The sequence below is a fragment of the Maylandia zebra genome, linkage group LG11 (genome assembly GCF_041146795.1).
Source record: "Maylandia zebra isolate NMK-2024a linkage group LG11, Mzebra_GT3a, whole genome shotgun sequence".
Taxonomy (NCBI): domain Eukaryota; kingdom Metazoa; phylum Chordata; class Actinopteri; order Cichliformes; family Cichlidae; genus Maylandia; species Maylandia zebra.
Window position 1 is genome coordinate 37,298,689 of NC_135177.1, and position 21,478 is coordinate 37,320,166.

Genomic DNA, 21,478 nt, shown 5'->3' on the forward strand with positions numbered 1-21,478 from the left:
GAGAGTTTGGAGAATTTGTGTCCCACTTTTAGGTTTTCTGGTTGTTTGGAGGTGTTTCTTCTTCTGTTCTTTGTCTCTGGAGAAAACGCTAAAGATAAAAAAAAAAAAAAACCGCAGAACGAAGCATCTTTAATCAATCTTTAACTTTCAGTAAGCAGAAAATAATCTTATCCCATGGGACTATTCATTTTTTATGTATTTCATTCCCTTTAAACCTACATACAGTTTTATTCAACAAAAACATGTCCAATAGTTCATCTCTGCTACCAGAAGCTTCCTGTGCATGATTTGCATCTTTGTCCATGAGGCCTTCTTCGGTGGACATTATCTTCTGTGGACATTATCCTGTCAAAATATACATTTTTAGGCAAAGTTTAAATGTAACATCTGATGGTTGCACATTAGGTTTGGGGAGAGAGTTTCTGGATCTTTGCTCCGTCCTCAGAGTGACTTTGTCTGCTTCCTGAAGATGAAAATAAATGTAAAAGATCACTTTTCAGTAGATCCAGCGTTACAGAAGTAGTTTCGATTTTTATGGACGTGTTCTCACAATTTTTTGGTCACACTTTGTACGACCTGCTTTCCACAAGGATCTGTACTCAGATTTCACTGGTGAGGCTTTATGTCCAGCTTTTAACTCATGGTAAAAATTAGAGATGTGCATCCCTCGTTAATTTAAACATGTAGCAATTTTACTTCTACAAGGACTTTGATTTAATTTGTCAACTATTCAGACTAAATATTGAACTGAAATTCACTCTGTTAGCTCACAATAAACTAATAAACTTCTACACGGACTGTAAACCATCATCGGTTTCTCTGATGAATCCTGCTCTCTGCTTTGTCTTCAGTGTACTGACAGCTTCTTTTCAGAGTTTCCTCCATCTTGATAACAACGCTCAGCCGTGACACGTGCTGCACTTCTGTTGCCATGGAAACCGCATCCAAACGGATAGAGGGGTCACGTACCTGGGGCGCTTAGCGTTTTCATTTTGTCCTCTAAAGTCTCATTTTTTCCACCGTAATCAAGCGGAGCGCTCTTCCTCACTCCCGACGTGCGACACACGGTGAAAACCACGAAGGCGTGAGGCCGAGTCCGTCTCTGGCACACGGAGATGTCAGAGATTTATGAGCAAACGCTGACACGTCGATCAGGCCACCCAGTCCAAATTTATCAGAGAGGGAGAGGCGAGAGGGGGGAGGAGGTGAGGAGAGGGGGGTGAGACCTGTCAGATGGTGAAAAGGGCAGAGATGACGACTCTAAACAACGGCTCGCCATCTGCTTTCTGACAACACAAAGACTTCTCACGGTCGGCTTCTTTCTGAATGACGCCCTGCAGAAAGAGTCAGAAAACCGTCCTTCAGCGGCGCCGCTTCCTGAGCCAACGCCTCGCAGCCACGCAGCACTCGACGTGCCACATGCACCGCCATTAGAAAAGTTTGTTTTCAGTCAGACAGCGCAGGAAGTTCAGCGCAGAGACTAGATTCTTTTTACTGAACTGTTTACTACAACGAAGGGTGAAGCCAGCTTAGAAAAGGAGCAAACGAAGGCTTTTAAAATTATTTTCAGCCGTAATCTTAACCTGACACTGGCTGTGACGTCGCCCACTCATGGAACCTTCTTGAATCCTCGACAGTGTTTTGAGACCAAACATGATGAGAAATATTTTTGTTCATGGTTTTGGTTTTGGTTAGGGATTCAGCCTGTGTTTAATCTCTGCTCCCGTGTCCCACGTTTCATGTCATGTTGTCTCATGTTGCGTGTCTTGAGTCTGAGTTCGGTCTGTGTGTTTCCTGTTTTATTTTGATAGTCCTTGTCCTACATCAGCGTATCTAGTTTTGCCTCCCCTGTCTCGTTGGGTCTGATTAGTCCCCGCTGTGTTCCCACCTGTTCCCCATCCTGCTCGTGTTTTCCTCTGTCTGTCATCGTGTCGTACCCTCACGATGCTGTGTTTGTCCCTCTGTGTTACTAGTTGTCAGTTCCTGGTTTGTTTTCTAGTTTAGCTTTGTATTCGATGTGAGTTTTCCAGCAAGCTGCCGTTTTGAGTTTTTTCCTTCGTCTTGCGTCGTGCACATGGGTCCTCGCCCTGCCTGCCACACAGCACAACCACGACAGATATGACTGAGAAACAAAAATCTTCTTTTTTAATCGTCCCTTTGGCTCCAACTGGACCATAATTTACAAAACAAACACGATTTCATAAAATAAGAGCTGTTATATTCACTGCCACCAGGGGGAGACTCCTCCCAAAAAGAAGAGATAACGCTGCTGCTCGCTTGATCTGTGGCTCTATGATACTATTTATTATGGTCCCCTTAGAGTCAAATGTTACCAGCATCCATCTGGCCCTTCTGGATTCAAAACACTGGTAGCCACTAGAATACTTCACCTCGCCCGTGTCGGCTGTACGCTGACATAAAACACAGACGTAACAGACGGAGGGATGATGGCGAGTCGCACAAGCCTGGCTTCATGGACACTTTGATCTGCACCACACTCAAGTTTGTTGGCGTTCCAAAGAAAAACCTTTCCTGCCTCCTGAGCTCTGAAGCTTTATTTATTTATCACTTAGTTATGAGACTCATACGGAGCCCCGCAGGGGACATGGGAGAAAAAAAAATTAAGACGGACTTTTGCGAGTTTTGCGAGATCTCGCAACAGTTTTAGCCGCATTCTTCGGGCGCCGGCTCGAAGCCGACCGGGAGGTCGAGGCACGATGTGCCGGGAAAGCGGTGTTCCTCCCGGCTGTAGTAGGTCTCGACCTCCCGTTAGCTTCGAGCTAACGGGAGGTCGAAGGCCGAAGAATACGTTTGTTTTGCGAGATCTCGCAAAAGTCCGTCTTAATTTTTTTTTTCTTCCATGTCCCCTGCGGGGCTCCGTAGACTCAATCTTCCCGTTAAACAAACAGAGGATTAATTTATCTTCTTTACGAATCCTCAAAATCCCTCCTCGGTGCTCGCCCTGTCCGAGTAAACCACAGAGCCCTTCATTGTGAGCATGTCCCTGGACAACACCTCCAGCTAAACACCGTGAACCGCTGACAACAGCTGAGGGCAGAAGATGGATTGGGGGCTGCAGCTAGCCTTTATTAGAAGGACTTTCAGGAGATAACAAGGACAAAGAGGAGCATAAGCAGGAGGCGGCGTGGGGGGCGGCACCTGAGATTGAGCAGCACACTCCAGATTGATCCAAAAACAGCTGAGAGCTATGAGCTCAAATGTGTGAGAGTAAACATGCAACAGCACCAAAGGTCTATGGACATCTGAGGGCACAAATATTAACAGCTCCACACTCATCACAGCAATAATTCAATTTTATTCATATAGCACCAAATCACAACAACACTCGCCTCAAAGCTCTTTATGGTGGAAGGTACGGACCCTTTAATAACACAGAGAGAACCCAGTGTTGGTGGTGACGGCGGGAAGGAAAAACTCCCTTCTAACAGGAACGAATCATCTTCATGGGCACGAATGTCGTGGTCATTTTGGCTTTTTAATCATTTTCTTTAATCTGTTCTTTTCCTGGACTGGAATGACTGTACAGCTTACACGATTTTAAAAAGCAGGAATTTGGTACACAAATATGAAATTCGTTTAGATTTCTCTTCTCCACACAGCATCAACATGTACATACAGCCCCACTAACAACAACAACAAGCATAATTGTGTCTGCATACATAAGCACACTGAACTGGTTTCTCGGCACAGACCTGAGTTTTGAGTGTAGGCCACAAATCTTAATTCAGCCGTATTCAAACACACATCAGAAGAGGTTTTGGAATCAGGCTAACAATACATGGTCCTCCCCGACCTCCACGCTGTTACAACTACACTTAAAAGCCGAATCTGTACCAGGGAACAATCATCTTTAAATGAACCTGACCAATTCGTGTCACGGTCCTGGTCAGTGACAGTGTTTAGTCTTTTGGTTTATGGTTCTGTGTTTCTAGCTCTAGTAGTTCTTTGTTCTGGGATTTTAGTTCTTACGTTTTGTTTCTGTGTTCCCTTTGATCGGTGTCAAGTCCATGCCTCTTCCTGTTGTGTTTCCTGTTTTATTTTGATACTTCCTGTCCTGTTTGCAGTGTGTCTGCTTTTGCTTCCCTTGTCTCGTTCGGTCTAAGTTCTCCCAGCTGTGTGCCCCTCCTGTCTCCCGTTCCCTGATTACTCTGGTGTCTATTTAACCCTGTGTTTTGCTCGCCCTCTGTCATGTTGTACCCTCATATCTGTCTGTGTTCTGGCTGCTGGAGACGCCTTGTTATGATTCCAGTCTAGTTAGTTTTCTGTTTGTTTGCCATCTGGCAAATAAAGCTGAGTTTACGTTGGCCGTCTTGAGTCCTGCACTTGGGTCCTGCCTGCCGCACACAGACCGTGATAATTCTGCTGAGAAGGTAAATGGTAAATGGCCTGTATTTATATAGCGCTTTTACTAGTCCCTAAGGACCCCAAAGCGCTTTACACATCCAGTCACACACACATTCACACACTGGTGATGAAGCTACATTGTAGCCACAGCCACCCTGGGGCGCACTGACAGAGGCGAGGCTGCCGGACACTGGCGCCACCGGGCCCTCTGACCACCACCAGTAGGCAACGGGTGAAGTGTCTTGCCCAAGGACACAACAACCGAGACTGTCCGAGCCGGGGCTCGAACCGGCAACCTTCCGATTACAAGGCGAACTCCTAACTCTTGAGCCACGACAGATGTGGACAAAACCCCGACAGAAGTCTGGTCAAGGTGCAGCTTCCTAATGAACGTTTAAACAAATATTGGCTGTACGTTCACTCTGACCCCGTTTGCTTCAGAGAAAATCCAAAATAATGAAACATATATTTTTTAAAAATCAATTCTTGTAAAGATTCCAGCAAAGGAAAATAAATGTTCAAAGAAATCATTAAAAGCGTAAATTTACCATGACATTCATGCCCATTACGAGTGGATGTAAACATGTGACCAGTCTCAGCGTTTGTCCACTTTCTCACAGGAAGTTTCTCTTCCTGAAAAGAAACAATTTTCTAAAAAAGTCTTTCCTGTCACTTTAATGTAAATCTGATTCTAACCTGATCTGATCCAAACCCATAAACAGTCCTTTGAGTCCCAAAGTGACCAGAGATAAAGTCCTTAGAAGGTCTAACACGATGACCCGTCCTCACAAACATGGACATTTGACCACAGACACAAAACGCACTCTGCTGCTGAGTTTTGGCCGTTGGATTCTGGTTTGGAGATGACAGAAAGATGTGCTGGAAGGACAGCATGCTGCATCCCTGTGTGTGTCGCCCACTCGACCATTCATGTGTTCAGTCACTGAGGTGAGGAGTCAGAGACGTGATAATCATGAAGGCGGTGAGGATTTCTCAGGTCCTCGTCCTGCTGTAAAACTGCCTGAGCATGCTGTCATCCTCCCTGGCTGGACTGAAGAGTGCGCGTGTTTGTTTGTACTTGTATCACAGAGTCTGTGGGGACTTAAATCTGTTGGACACATTGTGGGAGCACGTCTCGTTTTGGGGACAAAGAGCGAATCTGTATAAGTGCAGGTGCATCTTGGGATGAAGACTGGGTTTAAGGTTATCCTCCTGATGATGAATGTACACGACTGTAACGTCAACTTGATGATGAAGGCGTGACTGTGTGTGTGTGTGTGTGTGTGTGTGTGTGTGTGTGTGTGTGTGTGTGTGTGTGTGTGTGTGTCAGGGTTGGCGAGGAAGCGACAGAGCGTGACCGATGGAAAACGAGAGGAGTGATGAGATGGAGGTAGACGCAGATAGGACAGAGATAGAAGAGATATGTTATCAGTACTTGTGTCAGGTATTTCCTGTGAGTGTCTCCATCTGAGCTGATTAATAAGGACCTCAGATCTCTACATCAGCACAGCACAAATAATAAGGTGTGATTAGAAGTATTTCAGCATAGTCAGAAAAACTTTACTCTTGATTACATCTCTGAATCCTAAACTTCCTCTAATACTGCAGCTGCAAGCGATCCATGCAGGCTAACACAGCATTCATCCCCCCTGGTCCTCCTGTCCTGGGACACTTCAGGCCAACAGTCGACCCAGTTTTATTTCCATAGCACCAAATCACAACAGTAATCACCTCAGGCTGATTTATATTGTAAGATAAGCAGCCTACAATAATATAGAGAAAACCCCAAAATTCAGACACCCCCTTCTGAGCAAACACTTGGTGACAATGGAAAGGATAAACTCCCTTTCAACAGGAAGAAAGCTCCAGCAGAACCAGACTCGGGGAGGCGTGGCCATCTCAAAAAGGGCGAGGTCTCTTTGACTGACAGATGGATGGAGGGCAGGCAGCTCCTACCTGCCTGCTGGGCTTCTCCTTGTTCTGCAATTGAAAGTATTTAATATAATTGTCCAATGAAATCCCTGCTGTGTGGTTAACTGTACAAACACGCTACCAAAGACGTCCATGCTCCAGCTTTCTGATAGAAATTCTCCCATTTTATTGAGTCAGCACAAGTTTGCAAGTATCTGCACGCACACATGCACAAGGCTGACGGCTAGAAGTCACTAACAAAGTCTGCTAGTATTAGCAAGTTTGTTACTCCGTGCTCTCATCCTTATTTGATCAGTTCTTTCTAATAATAAAACGAGGGAGCCAAATGTTAACAATGTTTGTCACGTGAAAATGACATTTTTGGGCTCCACTCATTATCAACATCATGAAGCAGGAAGTCTTTGGAATGGAAGTTTTTTCTTTTTTAGAGCTCAGAAGAACTGGGTGCTGCCCCTCAGCAGGCTTCCAGTAATTGACCAGTCACAGTAAAGCATATTTTTAGGGAGGGGAGCGAACAACAGGAGCTAAAATGACTTGTTTCGAGATGAATCGTGCACTATAACAAGGATAGGAACTGTTTTAAACGCTCAATCATCCAAAGCTGGTCCATGGATAAGGTACGCTTTAATAACAGATGTTACTCGATTTTGATCATTTCATAAATGAATGTCTGACACGCATAAGTGTGTTTGTTATTAAAGAGTCCGGCCACGTTAAGTGCACATGAAAGAAGAAGACGTCAGATTGACTCTCTGTGAATCAGAGCCGCTTCAGCTCGGACAGAAAGGACAGAGATGCTACGTTCAGCTCATGAAAGGCTCGCAGTCACCAGCTGCTGAATGCATCCCGAGCACAGGTTTGGTGTCTCTTCTTATCTGTGATGTATTTAATTATGCGTTTGTTCAAAGTCGCATTTACGACTGACAGCTCACCGCTGTTGAACTTGCACACAAAGAAAATCTTTGTGATGACGACAAGCAGCTGAAGGAAACCAGTGAGACCAGTTCATGTTCTCACATCTTCTTCTGCTGGAACTATTTCGCAGCCTCAAAGCAACGAGCCGCAGTGCAATCCCACTGAGCTCTGTGTGACGGGAAGGAGGCGGCTCTGTTCGCCGAGATCGCTCCACACAGACGTGAATGAGTGTACCGTCAGCTGACTCACCGTCTCTGCTAACATCCACAGACAGGTTCCTCGCACAAACAGGAGGAAACAAAGCATGAGAGCAGGAAGAAGAGCTGAAAGCAGCGAAGAAGAGATAAAATCCCAAGGGTGAGGACGACAGCGCAAAACTCATGATGTGCACAATTCTTTTTTGCTCTTTTTTAATAGCCAGTACATAAAACTAAGCTTTGGTGATACAGAGCATACACCTGAGCAGTTTCATGGTCCCTCATGGAAGAATTTTCATCAGCGCCCTTATTTCCCCGCGGTCGCCACAGCAGATTGATCCACGTGTTTGATTTGGCATAGATTTTCCCCCAGATGCTGTTTCTGATGCAATTATCCCAGTTTGGAACCAGCACTAGCCGTACATCAGCTTGTCAAATACCGAGGGTGGGTTTGCATCTTCTCCCAGTCTCAAACCAGGAATCCAGCATAGGCACTGAACCCTCAGAGAGTCAGGGCCTCTGAGTTCTGCCAGTACGATATAATCAAATTAAAAATGCTCCAAAAAGCTCAAACAGCACAAACAAGGTCCAAAGATCCAGTTCATAATTCTCCAAAAATAAAACACCTACCTTTTGTTTGACTCTGTCTGTAATCACACAAACGGCTTCATTACGTGAAGCCAACACTGTCAGTAACTAAAGGTGATTTTCAGTAAAAGCTGAAATTTGACAGAGTAATAATGTAAAAATGACTCGTGTTTCCTATTGTTGTAATTCTTCTGTTATTCAGTTTTATGGAAATATTTTCAGTTTATCAGCATCAAAGTTTCATGTTTTAAATATTTGTTGCAAATTGATGAAGTAAAAAAATGCTCTTCCTTTTTCTGCCTCAGACCAGTCTGACCTCTGAGCCTCCTTCCCCACAGAGCGGATGCTCTACGTCCCACGAGCCTGGAAACAGACCTCCAAATCCTCCACCTTGCACTGCCACTCGAGCCACAGCACAGCGTCTGAAGACAACAGTCTGAGTGAGCTTAGACGAAGTTCAGTTAAAGCTGCTCGGTGGCAGGAGCTGAACAGGTGGGTGATCTCTGATCACTAATCAGCCTGATTGATTTTACTGCTCAAAGACTGTAGCACATCTGCTGAAGGAGCTACAGTGCAAGCATGTACAAGCCAATATCGCCATCTAGTGTCCGTCTGCAGAACTGTTTCTGTCCTGCAGCTTCAGCACTGCTCTGTGTCCTCTGAGCTCGAGTGCGAGGCCTCCATCAGCAAAAGTCCAAACGTTCCAAATATTACCATCAAACATTTACAAATCCACTCAAGAGGAAGCAAACGTTTATAAATAGATCGTAAACACTTTCACATCTGACCCACGAGTTTTGTGAACAGAATCGTTAGTTTTTACTTTTTCATGCTTCAGTTTTTATGTTTTTACTCATTTTTAAATTCATTTTGTTTGTCTTAATGTGCCTTTATCACTAATTTTACTTATTACTCTAAATATGTTCTCTATGTAACCTATTTTCTACACTAAAGCATATATATGTATGTATTTATTGAAACGTGTTAAATAAATGTAATTTTTTTTATCCAACAATCAAATCTAATTGGGATTAAAAAGCAGCAAAAACATCCAGATGCCAACAAGATGATTCAAAGCTACTCACAGCTTCTCTCCATCTGCAGCTTTGGCATCCTGAACCAGAAAAACCGAACCAAAACTTCCTCGGCCCAGATTCTGCAGGATGCTGTATCGCTTAGCGACCAGACCACCGCCTCCGGGGGTCAAAGGTTGGCCGGCTGCCACCTCCTGGAACCGAGGCATCCTGTCAGCTCACCTGTGGAATAAGAAGAGGCGACGGAGAGCTCAGAGTCACTAAAAGCGCAGTTCGACTTCCCCGAATGGGAAAATGATATCCATGTATTACGTCTGTGTGTTCACACTGGCCCTCCACAGTAATTCACTGGTCCAGTGTTCCACGACCAGGACGAAATACGTGTCATGTTCCTTCCACCGCCCGACAATATCCTCAGTCGTAATCAGTAACGCTACAGCCGCAATATACACAGTACAGGTAGAGCACCGCTTTCCCCTCCCGAGTCGCCTGATGGTTATCAGCTGCATCCAAAGTCCCACAGGCTAACCAAGCCTGATAAGACTCCTTCTTTAGCACGATGGTTCCTTTTACCTCTGATGTCCACCATCTTCTGTGGTTAGCACCATGACAGGCACCAACCACCTTGCAGCCCCAGCTCAGTGCAGCAGCTTCAGCAATGGCGGGGCTGAACACGGTGCATTCAAACTCAGTGTTTCCCTTGGAATGCTGTCAACTCTCTGCCAGGGATGCTCCCGGACTGTGGGCTCTGCTAGGCATTTCCAGTGTACCCTCAGTATACATTTAGGCACATTGGGTCTATCCAACATCCTCCTTGGCCACCTGATCCAACCCACTGCATCTGGTTGAAACCTCTCAACCTCACGCATAAGCTCACGCTCCTTCCACACCAGACAGGTGACGTTTCATGTCTCGATAGCCGGGCATTGGTCTACCAGGATCTCCACCCTTGGTCGCCACCCAGCACACTGCATGCAACCCCTAAGCCACCTTCTGAGGGTGGTGGGCCTACAGGATTGTGAGCCCAAGTCCTTTCCTGCCTGGCTCCAGGGCGGGACCCCGGCAACCCTATCTCAGACACGTTGAACTGTTTCCTAGGCTTTTCACTCATGAGGGTTTCTGAATAGCTCTTTGTCTGGTCCTTCACCCAGGACCAATTTGTCATTTGACAACATAGCCCCTGGGATTCCTGGGATACACAAAACCCTCCACCATGATAAGGTAGCGATTCACAGAGGGGATCATAGATTAATTTCTAAAGACAGAGTAAAATAAAATCACAGATGTGGTATTTCTTTCATTCTGAAAAGAAGAAGAAACCAAAAAAGTCTAAGAAACAATCAAATCCATCCCAGAGTGAGAGAAGTGAAGCAGAAAACTGTTAAGGCTTTCATCAGAGGAGTTATTTTATTTTGAAAACATTTCAGGAAATTGGTTTTATTTTGAAAATGTGACCGGACCCATAAATGCACACACTCAATCGCTTTGTCCGTTAATGGAACTCGGGTACCAGTATCATGTCTTTTTAAACAACTGTTTTCTCGAGCTTAGAGCATGCGCGGGTGGAGGATACGACAACCGGAAGCTTATCAGCTGTTTGTATCCGCTGCTTTAATCAGCTCGTTTGTTCCCGTAAAACCGACGGCGGAGACGAAAAAAGGAGAAAAAGAGCTAAAAGTGTCCGATAGTGAAGTTCTGAGGATCTCGAGTAGCGGAAAAGCTGCCGCGTCATCTCGCGATATTTGGGTTTTTAAATGAACCATTTAACCAGGTAAATAAACTGGAGCGATGATTTGTTGCTCGTTTGTGTTGTTGTGTTTGCACATCTCTGTTGCTTGTGGGGCTCGCACACAAGAATTTCACTCGCATGTGCTGTGCCAGTGTGCCTGCACATGTGATGTGACAATAAAAGTGATTTGATTTGTTGTGTTGTTTACCTGCAGCAACTCTGGATGGCGGATTTCCGTGTTTCCATGGAAACTAAAAACAACGAACGCGCAGGCGCACTGACAAATGCAGGGGAGGAGCTTACGTCAGGAGCTCTCACCAGGTGTTCTCACCTTGTTTACTTCCTGCGACCAATCTGCTGCTTCCTCTGTGGTCACATGAAGCTGAGGCGACACAAACTGAATATATTGCATACTGTTACTTCTTGCTGTCAGTAGCATTTAAGCTGACAAAGCAACAAGCTGTGTTGAAAGACCTTCAAACTATACGTCAGTTTTCACATTTTATTTTATTAGAATAAAAAAATATATAAGCGATGCTTTTCTCTGAATTCTATCGATACGTTTGTGCTGCAAGAAATTGTTAAAAAATGAAGCATTTTCTAAGGACAGCATGAAAAACAGTAAAGAAAGAAAAATGCTGCCTCTTTCCTATTGGTTGAAAAATGTACCATGTCGACCAATTGAAAAAAAAACCCCGACAACACGTGGTTGTTTAGGAAGAGAGAGAGAGGGCGGGATTTGTGATGTTTAGTGTGTTGGGAGTGTGTTGTGTGTCAGTGAGGGCACTAATGAATGTGACAAAGGCTGCAGTGCAAACACTGTCTCCAGGTGGAAACAGGAGCAGTGATGCACGTCCTGCTGTCAGGCCTGCAGCTTTGTCCCTGTGCTGTTCTCTGTCTCGTGGCCACAAACTCATTTTCTTCACTGACACCAATGATTCGTGCGGCATCTTATTGTGACACCTGCTTGTTCTCTCCAGTGGCGGTCCTAGCCTGTTTGGCGCCCCGGGCGAACCCCCCCCCCCCCCCCCCCCCCCCCCACACACACACACACAAACAGACACATAAAACATATTAAGGATTGTACATTAACATAAAACTGTTGTCGAAATTCACCAGAGAAACACAAACACACACACACATGAAGAGAGAGAGAGTATGCATTGTATGAGAACAGGACATATAAACAACTGACAATCACTAATTAATATTAAAATCTGTAACATAATGTGTTGTTTGGAGTTTAGTTTGTTACTGTTACTATTTTTACCATTTCTTCTTGGAGCAACTGTAACGCACATCATTTCCTCAGGGATTAATAAAGTATTCTGATTCTGATTGGTTCAGGATGAGCTGCCATCATCCAATCACACATCTGCTTACCTGCATCTTTTGCTCGTTTCTCCTCCTCTTCTTTTCTCTTTTTTCTAAACTGAGCACCTGATGGCTTTGAACTTTTCTTGTCCATCTTCCATTGGTTTTAATTTTGCACTCCAGTATGAACACCCATCCCTCAACCCGAGGATCACCACAACATGATCAACACACCTACACCTTAGTTCACAGATTCACTTTGTCTAAGACGCATTTCTGGGATTTCACACAACCCAGGATTCAAATCATGAATACATAATGGATTTGGATTTACATCATTATGAATGAAATGTGCTCTACTTGGAAGCAGCTGGCCCCTCCCCTTTTGACAGGTTGTGTGTGAGACTTTAAATCATCAAACTATAAATTATAAATTGTCATTGATCCTTTACCCCGAGTCCTAAAGTGTATATTTATTTTCTTACTGTTCTTATGTTTATTGTTTGTTTCCTTGCACTACTGTAGTTGGAGCCTCGTCATCTCGTCTCTATATGCTGGACTGTCTGTAGCGGAGATGACAATAAAGTTTACTTTGACTTCAGCAGCGAGCAGGCGCACCGAGGGCTCTCGCGCTCACTTCAAAGAATTTTGAAAAAACATCGGTGCAAATTATAAGTCTGCATCATGATGTCTGGTGTTTTCATGTTTGTTGTTTTGTTTTTATTTTGTTTTATTTTGTGAGTTGGTTATTAGATGCTGCTCCAGCCACCAGAGAATCCCCTGTCGCCCCGCCCTCTCCTCCCTGTGCCGCAAGCAGCAGGCGCACCTTGCAAACGGAGGGCGCCCTTACTCCCAGCAAATGGGCGTAAGAACACCGATCCCCACTATACATTATATATATATACTATACATTTTACTTTGGGTGTCAGATTCAGATAATTATTTATTAAAAGCTCGACATTTTAAATGAGAGTAAGAAAGAAAAGTATGTCTTTGTGCCCCCTTTTCCCTGTTACTGCCCTATCGGCCCCCCTGGCTAAACCATGCTAGATCCGCCCCTGCACAGTTACGTCAGCTGCGTAGAAAAGGATCCTGGTGTAGAAAGTAATATTAAATAAATTCTAACAGCAGCTTATCAAGCTTAAACGTGCTGCTGTTGTTCAGCCGCTGGTTTCCTCTTTCTGGTGCAAAGTGGGCCAAAAACAAACAAGAGAGACGATCAGCTGATCATTGATCATGATTGAAGCAGCAACAGGAGAGGGAGGGGGAGGCAGTCGCTCCGTATATCAGTTAAGCTTAACGTGGGAATGCTTTACAAACATTCAGAGATGAACTTACACACTTGCTTTACTTCTCTCTGCGATAACTTTGTCGGAGATGAAATGCCGGGTTGGTAGCGAGGCTCCAAATCAGGGGCGATTCTAGGATCAGAGCTTTGGGGGTGCTGAGCACCCAGACAGCTGCCCAGCCAGGCAAGATCAACTTTACTCGTCACGATGAGACGTCTTCCCCGTCTCTGTCAGTCCCTGCATCCTTAAATGTCTCCAGTTGTCCAGAGTTGTCTCTGAATGTCTCCTTGGTGCATTTAAACCCCTGTTCCTCCCTGTGCGCATCGTCTGTTATCTTCGTCTCCATTATCAGTCATCATAATTTTACCATCTCTGTGCAAGTCTGCAAATTTCTTTATTAAATCATAAGATTCTTAAATTCATCAAGTCTCTCTGTGCCTGGGTCCTCGTCACAAAACATGACATCACTGTTTTGCACATTTGAACACAATTTAATCCCACATTTGTGAAAGAAAAGAAAAACACTTTTTTGAAAAGTCTGTAACAAAACCATCAAATCTGATAAAGGTTATTTAAATGCTGCTAAAGAAGAATGGATTGGAATAGAAAACATACATGTGCTAACCTTAGTTACTGGGAGAATAATGAACGATGCTCACAGTGAGTAAGAAGTAAACAGTATAATACAGATACATAAAAAAACAGAATACATTTTTACAAATAAATTATTTCAAAATATTAATAAAAACTATAAAAATAGAGGCAACTTTGCTGTGGTAGAATGAATAAAATGTATGAAAACATCTTTACTGCAGATGCTAATTTTACTCATTTAGTAAAACTAATTTTGTGTTGTAAGAATTATGACTTTCATGCTTTCATGGTGGTACTTAGGAGAGCTTGACCTTTTATCAGGTGGTCCACACTGTAACAAGTGTGAGAAACACTGATAAGTGTCTGTGTGCTTTTGGAAAACATTTAAAGCTGCAGTACAGAATCTTTGAAACAAGCTTAAAACATTTTTAGAAACAGAGCATCTGCTTCTCTTTACAGCTGCTCGCTCCACCAGGGCTGTTTGGCTCTTTCTGATAGTGAGCACATGTGATGCACGTACTGCGGCAGTCATGCAGACAACTGGACGGTCCAAAGGTTGGCCGACCTGTTACTGGCTGAGGTTTTAGCAGAGCTGTGGCTGAACCACATAAAAATATATCATTAATGCTTCAGCACCCCCAAAAATGGGCTAAAATCGCCCTAACTCCAAATGCTCAACCAGACCGCCGTCAGGTCTCGCACGCTACAGCCGCTCTATCACGTGACACATACTGCTCCGACGTGCTCCGAGTTACGCCACGTCGCAAGTTTTGTGAGGTACTTTCATTATATTTAATGGATCGGATTACATTTTTTTATTTCTCTCCGATGCCCGATCCAGTAATTTAGGTCAGTATCGGACCGATTCCCATACGTCATGTCGGATCGGTCCATCTCTAAATAAAACTGAACAGATCTAAAGAAGGTGTTCCTGAAATTTGGCTTTATTAGAACAGGACGGATGGATGAGCACAGCCCTCTCAGCACAGGGCTGACAGGACTTATAAACCATAATGTACATCAAATACACAGTGACTTAAAAGAAATCAATAAATACACAAACACTTCAACCGCTGCTTCCTCAGACTGCATGAGTAACAGGAACCACTCACTGTCGGATCTGTGAGCGCTAAAATGACTCTGTTACTAGAGCCATCCAGTCGTTCTCTAAAAGTGAACATTAACTTTCTTCAAAGTGCTTTAAAAGTCCAAACACCCACAGCTACAAACATCTGGCTGGCACTACCCCCTCTAGGTCTCCTGACCACAAGGGGGCAGTATATAACGGTATGCAACAAACATAAATCAACAAAATCACTTAAACAAAAGCTGAATTTGTGTCAAACAGTATTTGCCTGCACATAGAGCTTACATCTTTGTCTGTATATGTCATCGTTTCTGTGGTCAGTAGTAAAGTAACCGAGGTATTTCCCCTTTTTGAAAGAAAAAATGTGTAACCCCTGGACTAAAGAACAGATGCTCCAAGTGGGCGAGGTGCTAATTTTCAGATGGCAGGTCTACATCTAGAATCAAAATGAGCACAAACATCAACAACCAAAGTGAAGCATTAAGACAAAACAGAGCAATGTCACACAGGATCCACACATTTGGGCCACAAAATAGATGTAAATTGACTAAAGTAAGACACAAATCAGACAAAAACAGATGCAGCAGGATCACAAACAGACACATGTTGGCTACATGTTGATGCTAAATGACTAAAATCACACGTGCAACACTTTCTACATATTTGACAACAGAAGAAGAACACAAACAAAGTTGGAATGTATTTTTAATTATTTTAAATTTTTATTTTATGCCAAATTAGATATTTTGCATAATCAAGCACCAAATCACAAAGTCTCCTCCCTGTTTGTACTGTAAGGTCAAAACCCTACAGTACTACAGAGAACCCCAACAATCAAACGATCCCCCTCTGAGCAAGCACGAGGCGACTGTGGGGAAGAAAAACTCCCTTTTAACAGGAAGAAACTTCCAACGGAACCGGGCTCAGAAGGGACGGCCATCCGCTGCGACCGGTTGGGGGGGATGGAAATCAAAAAGGAGACGAGATGGCGTGAACTACAGTTGTTAGAATTTGGATTTGGTGCTAAAATTCTGCTTCAAGATGTTAAAAGAAGCAGGGCGGCGGGGAAAAGCCAGGATGGTCATTTCAATCATCTCTGGCTTTAGTGAACCACCTGAAGGGTTTTCGCAGAGTTTTTCCCAACGCTGAAAAAAACCTGGAAATTTTGGACTTTTTGGGAGGACCGGGGATGACTCCGAGGCGCATTTTTAGATGCTTTGTCAGAACCTCATCAAAAGACGCATCCTTTGCCATCGCAGCCTTTAACACAGTGTCTGGGGAGCCAAACTCCTTGATGAGGCATTTGGTCATTTTCTTGATGAACTTTTTCTTGTCCTTCATCAGACTTGTGACGGACTCTGTGCTGCTGAGTTCAGGCTGCATCAGATCTCTCAGACGCTTGAGGATCGCGTCAGGTTCTTTTGTAGTACATGCTGCACTGGCAAAAAAGTGCTGAGTTTCAGGTTTGGATTTTCTGATGACTCTCATCATGAGGAGAACGGCGAGGTCACTGGAAATTTTCTCAGCATCAGAAGATGACGCTGATACAGACCTCATCTCTGACATGTCAGAGGAATCCTTGGGTGAGCCTGAAACACTGGCAGAGCGTTTTTGTGGGGAAATGCTCCCAGACTTTGGTGTCTGATCAGGTGTCTGATCAGGTGAGTGATCAGGTACCAGAAAGCATTTTTCTGGGGTACTGCTCCCAGACTTTGGTGACTGATCAGGTGACTGATCAGGTGACTGATAAGGTACCACAAAGCATGTTTCTGGGGTACTGCTCCCAGACTTTGGTGTCTGATCAGGTGACTGATCAGGTGACTGATCAGGTGACTGAAAAGGTACCACAAAGCATGTTTCTGGGGTACTGCTCCCAGACTTTGGTGACTGATCAGGTGTCTGATCAGGTGACTGATCAGGTGACTGAAAAGGTACCACAAAGCATTTTTCTGGGGTAATGCTCCCAGACTTTGGTGTCTGATCAGGTGACTGATCAGGTGACTGAAAAGGTACCACAAAGCATCTTTCTGGGGTACTGCTCCCAGACTTTGGTGACTGATCAGGTGACTGATCAGGTGACTGATAAGGTACCAGAGAGCATTTTTCTGGGGTACTGCTCCCAGACTTTGGTGTTACAGGTGTCGGAACAGATTCTCTTCCACTTCCATCTGAATCTGTGCTGGTTTCCTTTGTTGGGATCTTCGTTCTTTTAATAATGTTCTGGATTTCTTCCACAGCCACAGAAATTTTGTCCTCAATCAGGTGATCTTCGTCTTCGTTCTCCACCCAGAGTAAAAGTTTTTGTACAAACTTTTCTACTGCGTCTTCTACGAGCACATAGAGGACTTCAGCAGAAAAGGGAGGCTTGGATCCATGTGCTGGTTGTGGAGTCCTGCAGATGACGGTGTCAGACAGGGATCTACCCATTACAGGTTCGGGGACTTGATACAGTCGATCCGTCATAAGTAGATCAAACATTTTTGCCGTTAACTCCACAGTGAAATCTCTGGTTGCTCCACCAGTTCTAAAGTTTTCCACTGTTTTGTGGATGCTGAAGAGTTTTTCTTCCTTTGTTAATTTCTCATACAACTGATTAACGTCTGATCTAATCGCGTCGAAGTCGACGGGAGAGGAGCGTATGTAACGGAGCAGTGTGTTTCGGCTGGAAACCGTACTGTTATCAGAGGGCACCGTGTCACCTTTGGGGTCCTTGCAAATGTTTTTCAGACAAACAAGAAATTTTCTGTTTGCCTTTATTACTTTTCTCAGGTCTTTTTTCGTTGTTTCAAATTGTTTTCTGGCAAACATGGAAAAGCGCTGTTTGCGTGCTTTGAGCCGGGAGTGAGAGGTGGATTGCAAACATCTGGAGAAGAAGTCTCTCAGCTTGTTGGTAATTAATCCTGCATTAAAGGCAGGACTCCTCTCACAGGGCTCTTCGCTGCTTACATCCATGTCGCCAATGATCTCATTTACGATGTCAGCTGCAACCACTTCTACTGGGGTTGCAGCCCGGAAACTTTGGCTTCCTGCGGCTCGTTTTGTTTCGTCCTTTTCTGTTAGAGTTTCTTCCTCATCTTCATCTGTCATCTCTCCATCTGAGCTCCTTGATGACAGAATCACAGAAATCTCTTTGATTGCTGATTGCACGGACATCTTTGAATCCGTACTTTCTGTACCGGAATCAGAGCCGCTCGACAGCTCACGCGCGTGCCTTTTAAGGCACGAGGCAGCGTGGCAAACCATGCGGTGCAGCTTTTTAATATCACTACATTTGCCGCTGACATAAACGGCGGGGTCTTGCGGGAGATCGGGGCTTTCTCTAACGAGTTTGACCGTTGAGCTGACCTTTTCGGAGATCTCTTCCTCAACCATCCGTGTCAGCTCGTCAGTGCTCTCAGGTCGCTGTTCCAGGACGTTAAGAGCGCCGGCGATGGCAGCTGAGATGGAGTCTCCGAGGGACGGGCTTATTTTCCCCGCACCTAAAGGCTCCGGATCTTCCTTCATCATGCGATCCTGAATAACAGGAAGGGCATTTTTGAGGATTCTGCTAGAGGCGGTCTGAATGATTTCACAAATCATATCAGCGAGCACCGCTCGGACGCCTGAGTCGCATGTGCCACTTTCTATCATGCTCCACTCAGCTCCAGAGAGCCTTTGGAAGCACCTGTTGAAAGGTGGCATAATCTGGTCTGGTGTGACCACGACTGTATTTTCGTTTTCGCTGCGTGTTGACATGGTTGTATCGCACATTAGATTTTCTGGGTTTGAGAGAACAGCTGGATAATTTCCTTGTTGGGAGAACGCCGACTGTTGAACATTTGCAAACAGGTGAGCAGTGATGTTTCTGTGTGAGCGCTCCTATTTAAAGCTTTCCCTGCCTGTGACGTGGCTGTGACGATCAAAGCAGAAGCTGATTCCTTTGATCTGCCAGTGACGCCACACAGAACGCACGAGCGCACGGATAGAAGCCGCGCCCTCACCATATCCCAGGATTCACTGCGAGTCAGCGGTTGAAGAAAAATGGCGGACGGCCGAAGTGAAGCGCAGAAATACCGTCTTCAAAGTGAGCGCGGCGCTTTTGTCCCACTGCAAATATACCGCGGAACAAATGTTAGCATAATGAAAAGTCTTAAAGTCGCATTTAGCGACCCTTCGGCTAAGTTACGTGACGTTAGTGAGGTCGCGTTTAACGCGCTCTTTCTCCGTTAGTTCGTTCAGGTTTCTGCCGAAGCTCCGTCTGTTTGTCGCCGTGAAGCCAAACGTACTTAAACGGTTCAGGAAACACCGAGCAGACGGTTGAGCAAATATGTGGCCCGCGAACTGCGGTGAGGACGCAGACTCAAGCATGCTGTGCTGCAGTTTGTCCTTAAAGAGCTCTCATCCTGTTTAAAGCGCTAACAATGAGACAGACAGTAGATGGAGAAGTCCTCCTGCTGTTTCCTGCTGTTGTTGTCAGGCTTATATCAAACAACCCGAGTCTGTCACCTTTGTTATAAAGACCAACACTCTGCAGGATCCTGTTTCTCTCTGATTCAAACACATAAAGTGTGTCTTTGTGACGATAAGAGGAAACGGTGTTTTCATCCTGCAAGTTCACACAGATTTGATAAACTTCTGCTGCTTTTGTTGCTGACTGCTGTGGTTGATTTCCTTCTGCAAGTGTCCAGAGTCAGAAGAGCCTGAGAAGGTGAGAGGAGACGGAGGCTCTCCACCCCTGATGAGACACCAGGACAGATCCAGGACAGTGTGAGGAGGAGGAGCCAGCAGCAGCTGAGAGATGCAGAGGAGAGCAGACAGCTCTCTGTAGTTGAGGGACTGCTAAAAACACTGAAAACACTTTTATATTTGCTTCCTGTATCTGCAGAAGCATCTCCAACACAACCTGTAACAGCTGCATACAGGAACCACTCACTGCTGTTCGTCCTGCAGGATCTGAGAGGGAACCAAGGAAAAATAAGGGAACCACAGACAACTTTGATAATGCTTTGATTTATCCAGAATATATGTAGTTCAAATGTTGTTTTCATCAGTGGGATTGTGCTGGTTTCAGTGGGGAAAGTGTGCAGCTCATTTAGACACAAAGTTGTCCCTTCATAAGATAAGATAAGATAACCTTTATTAGTCCCACACGTGGGAAATTTGTAAAGTGTGTCAGTATTTTCTAAAGATGTTTCTGTATCATCTCTCTGCTGTTAGAGCCTCCAAACATCAGCCTGCTTATGCTCTCACATCTGCAACATCTGAAGTAAATTATGCTGCACAGTTTTGTCATCAATAAGAGAAGATTTACTGCATCAGTTTGTCTTCATTTCATCTGAAACACACACGGATCAAATCTCTGACTTTATTTTTGGGATATTGCCCTTAAATGTAACTAAAGCTTTCACACAGGGCTCGTAAATGATATGAAATAGAAATAAATACCTTGAATTTTGACTGAAATGTCATATTTGATTCCACCACTGAGCTTTCTTTGTGCAGAATCAGAATGGGTTTTATTTCCAAATGTTGAGCAGCTTTACAACATTAGCAAATTGCTGCTTAGTGCAAAACATACTGTCAGACAACGCTGAAAGAAAGCAAAACTGAAAAGTGCTCAGTAGATATATACATGATAGCAGGTGGTGCTCAGTGCAAGCATGGAGTGATGCAGTGAACAGTGTAGGCTCACTGTGTTCTGTATCTAGTAAATATCAATGATGTCACTCCTGATACGTTTGTACCATCAAACTGAGCATCAGTCTACACATCTGCTTTAAACACAACTGTAAAAAACACGTATCTGACATTATTCCGTCAAACTGTCACAACACGTGTTTTATTTAGGACCATTAACTCTGCTCCGACTGTATCGAGGCCTCGTCTGCAGCCTGTGAACGGTTTGTACGCTGTTTTATTGAGAAGGTCTCCTCCACCAGGGCTCAGATCTTTCTGCTCATGACCTCTCAGTCTCTGCTTCCTGCTCTGCTGTCTTTGAGCCGGTGACTCTGTCCGCTTTAAAGGAGACTGTTGGTCATTTTAAGCCTGCAGGGTCTCCAAACGATGCTGCCCCTCCTCGACTCTTAAAACACGTGTTAACTGCAGTTGGACCTTTGCTTTTTGAGCAAACCACAGTTTGATGTCAGGTGTTGTCCCTAAAGATGTTAAACATGCTGTAGTCAAACCCCTGATTAAAAAACCTGCTCTTGATCCTATGACTCTTGTAAATTACAGGTCTATCTCCAAACTACCTTTTCTTTCCAAATGTCTTGAAAAGAGCTCACAGCCAATGAATGGCCTTCCTGGGAAAGCAAAATGTTTTAGATGTTTTCCAGTCAGATTTTAAACCCTTTCACTGAATCAGCCCTGTTCAAAGTTTTAAGGACATATTTTTAGCTCCTGACGCTCGGGACTGTGTTGTTCTGGTGCTTTTAGATTTGACAGCTGGCTTGATA

At 44.5% G+C, this 21,478-nt stretch overlaps 1 protein-coding gene and 1 long non-coding RNA gene across 2 annotated transcripts in view; one reads left to right on the forward strand and one right to left on the reverse strand.

Moving 5' to 3' along the window:
* The window catches only part of LOC101486861 (NIMA-related kinase 11), a 51,745-nt gene extending 40,716 nt beyond the window's left edge, over nt 1-11,029 (reverse strand). The window contains exons 1-2 of the mRNA XM_076889557.1: nt 10,969-11,029; nt 9,083-9,253 (exon numbers count right to left, since the gene is read on the reverse strand). Of these exons, the coding sequence (XP_076745672.1) occupies nt 9,083-9,240 (158 nt within the window). The 5' untranslated portion in view covers nt 9,241-9,253; nt 10,969-11,029. The remainder of the gene's footprint in view (nt 1-9,082; nt 9,254-10,968) is intronic.
* An 8,084-nt stretch (nt 11,030-19,113) lies between these two features.
* On the forward strand, nt 19,114-20,480 carry LOC106675728 (uncharacterized). Its single transcript, XR_001342052.4, has 2 exons — nt 19,114-19,369; nt 19,705-20,480. It is a non-coding gene; the product is annotated as an uncharacterized LOC106675728 (long non-coding RNA).
* The last annotated feature ends 998 nt before the right edge of the window (nt 20,481-21,478 follow it).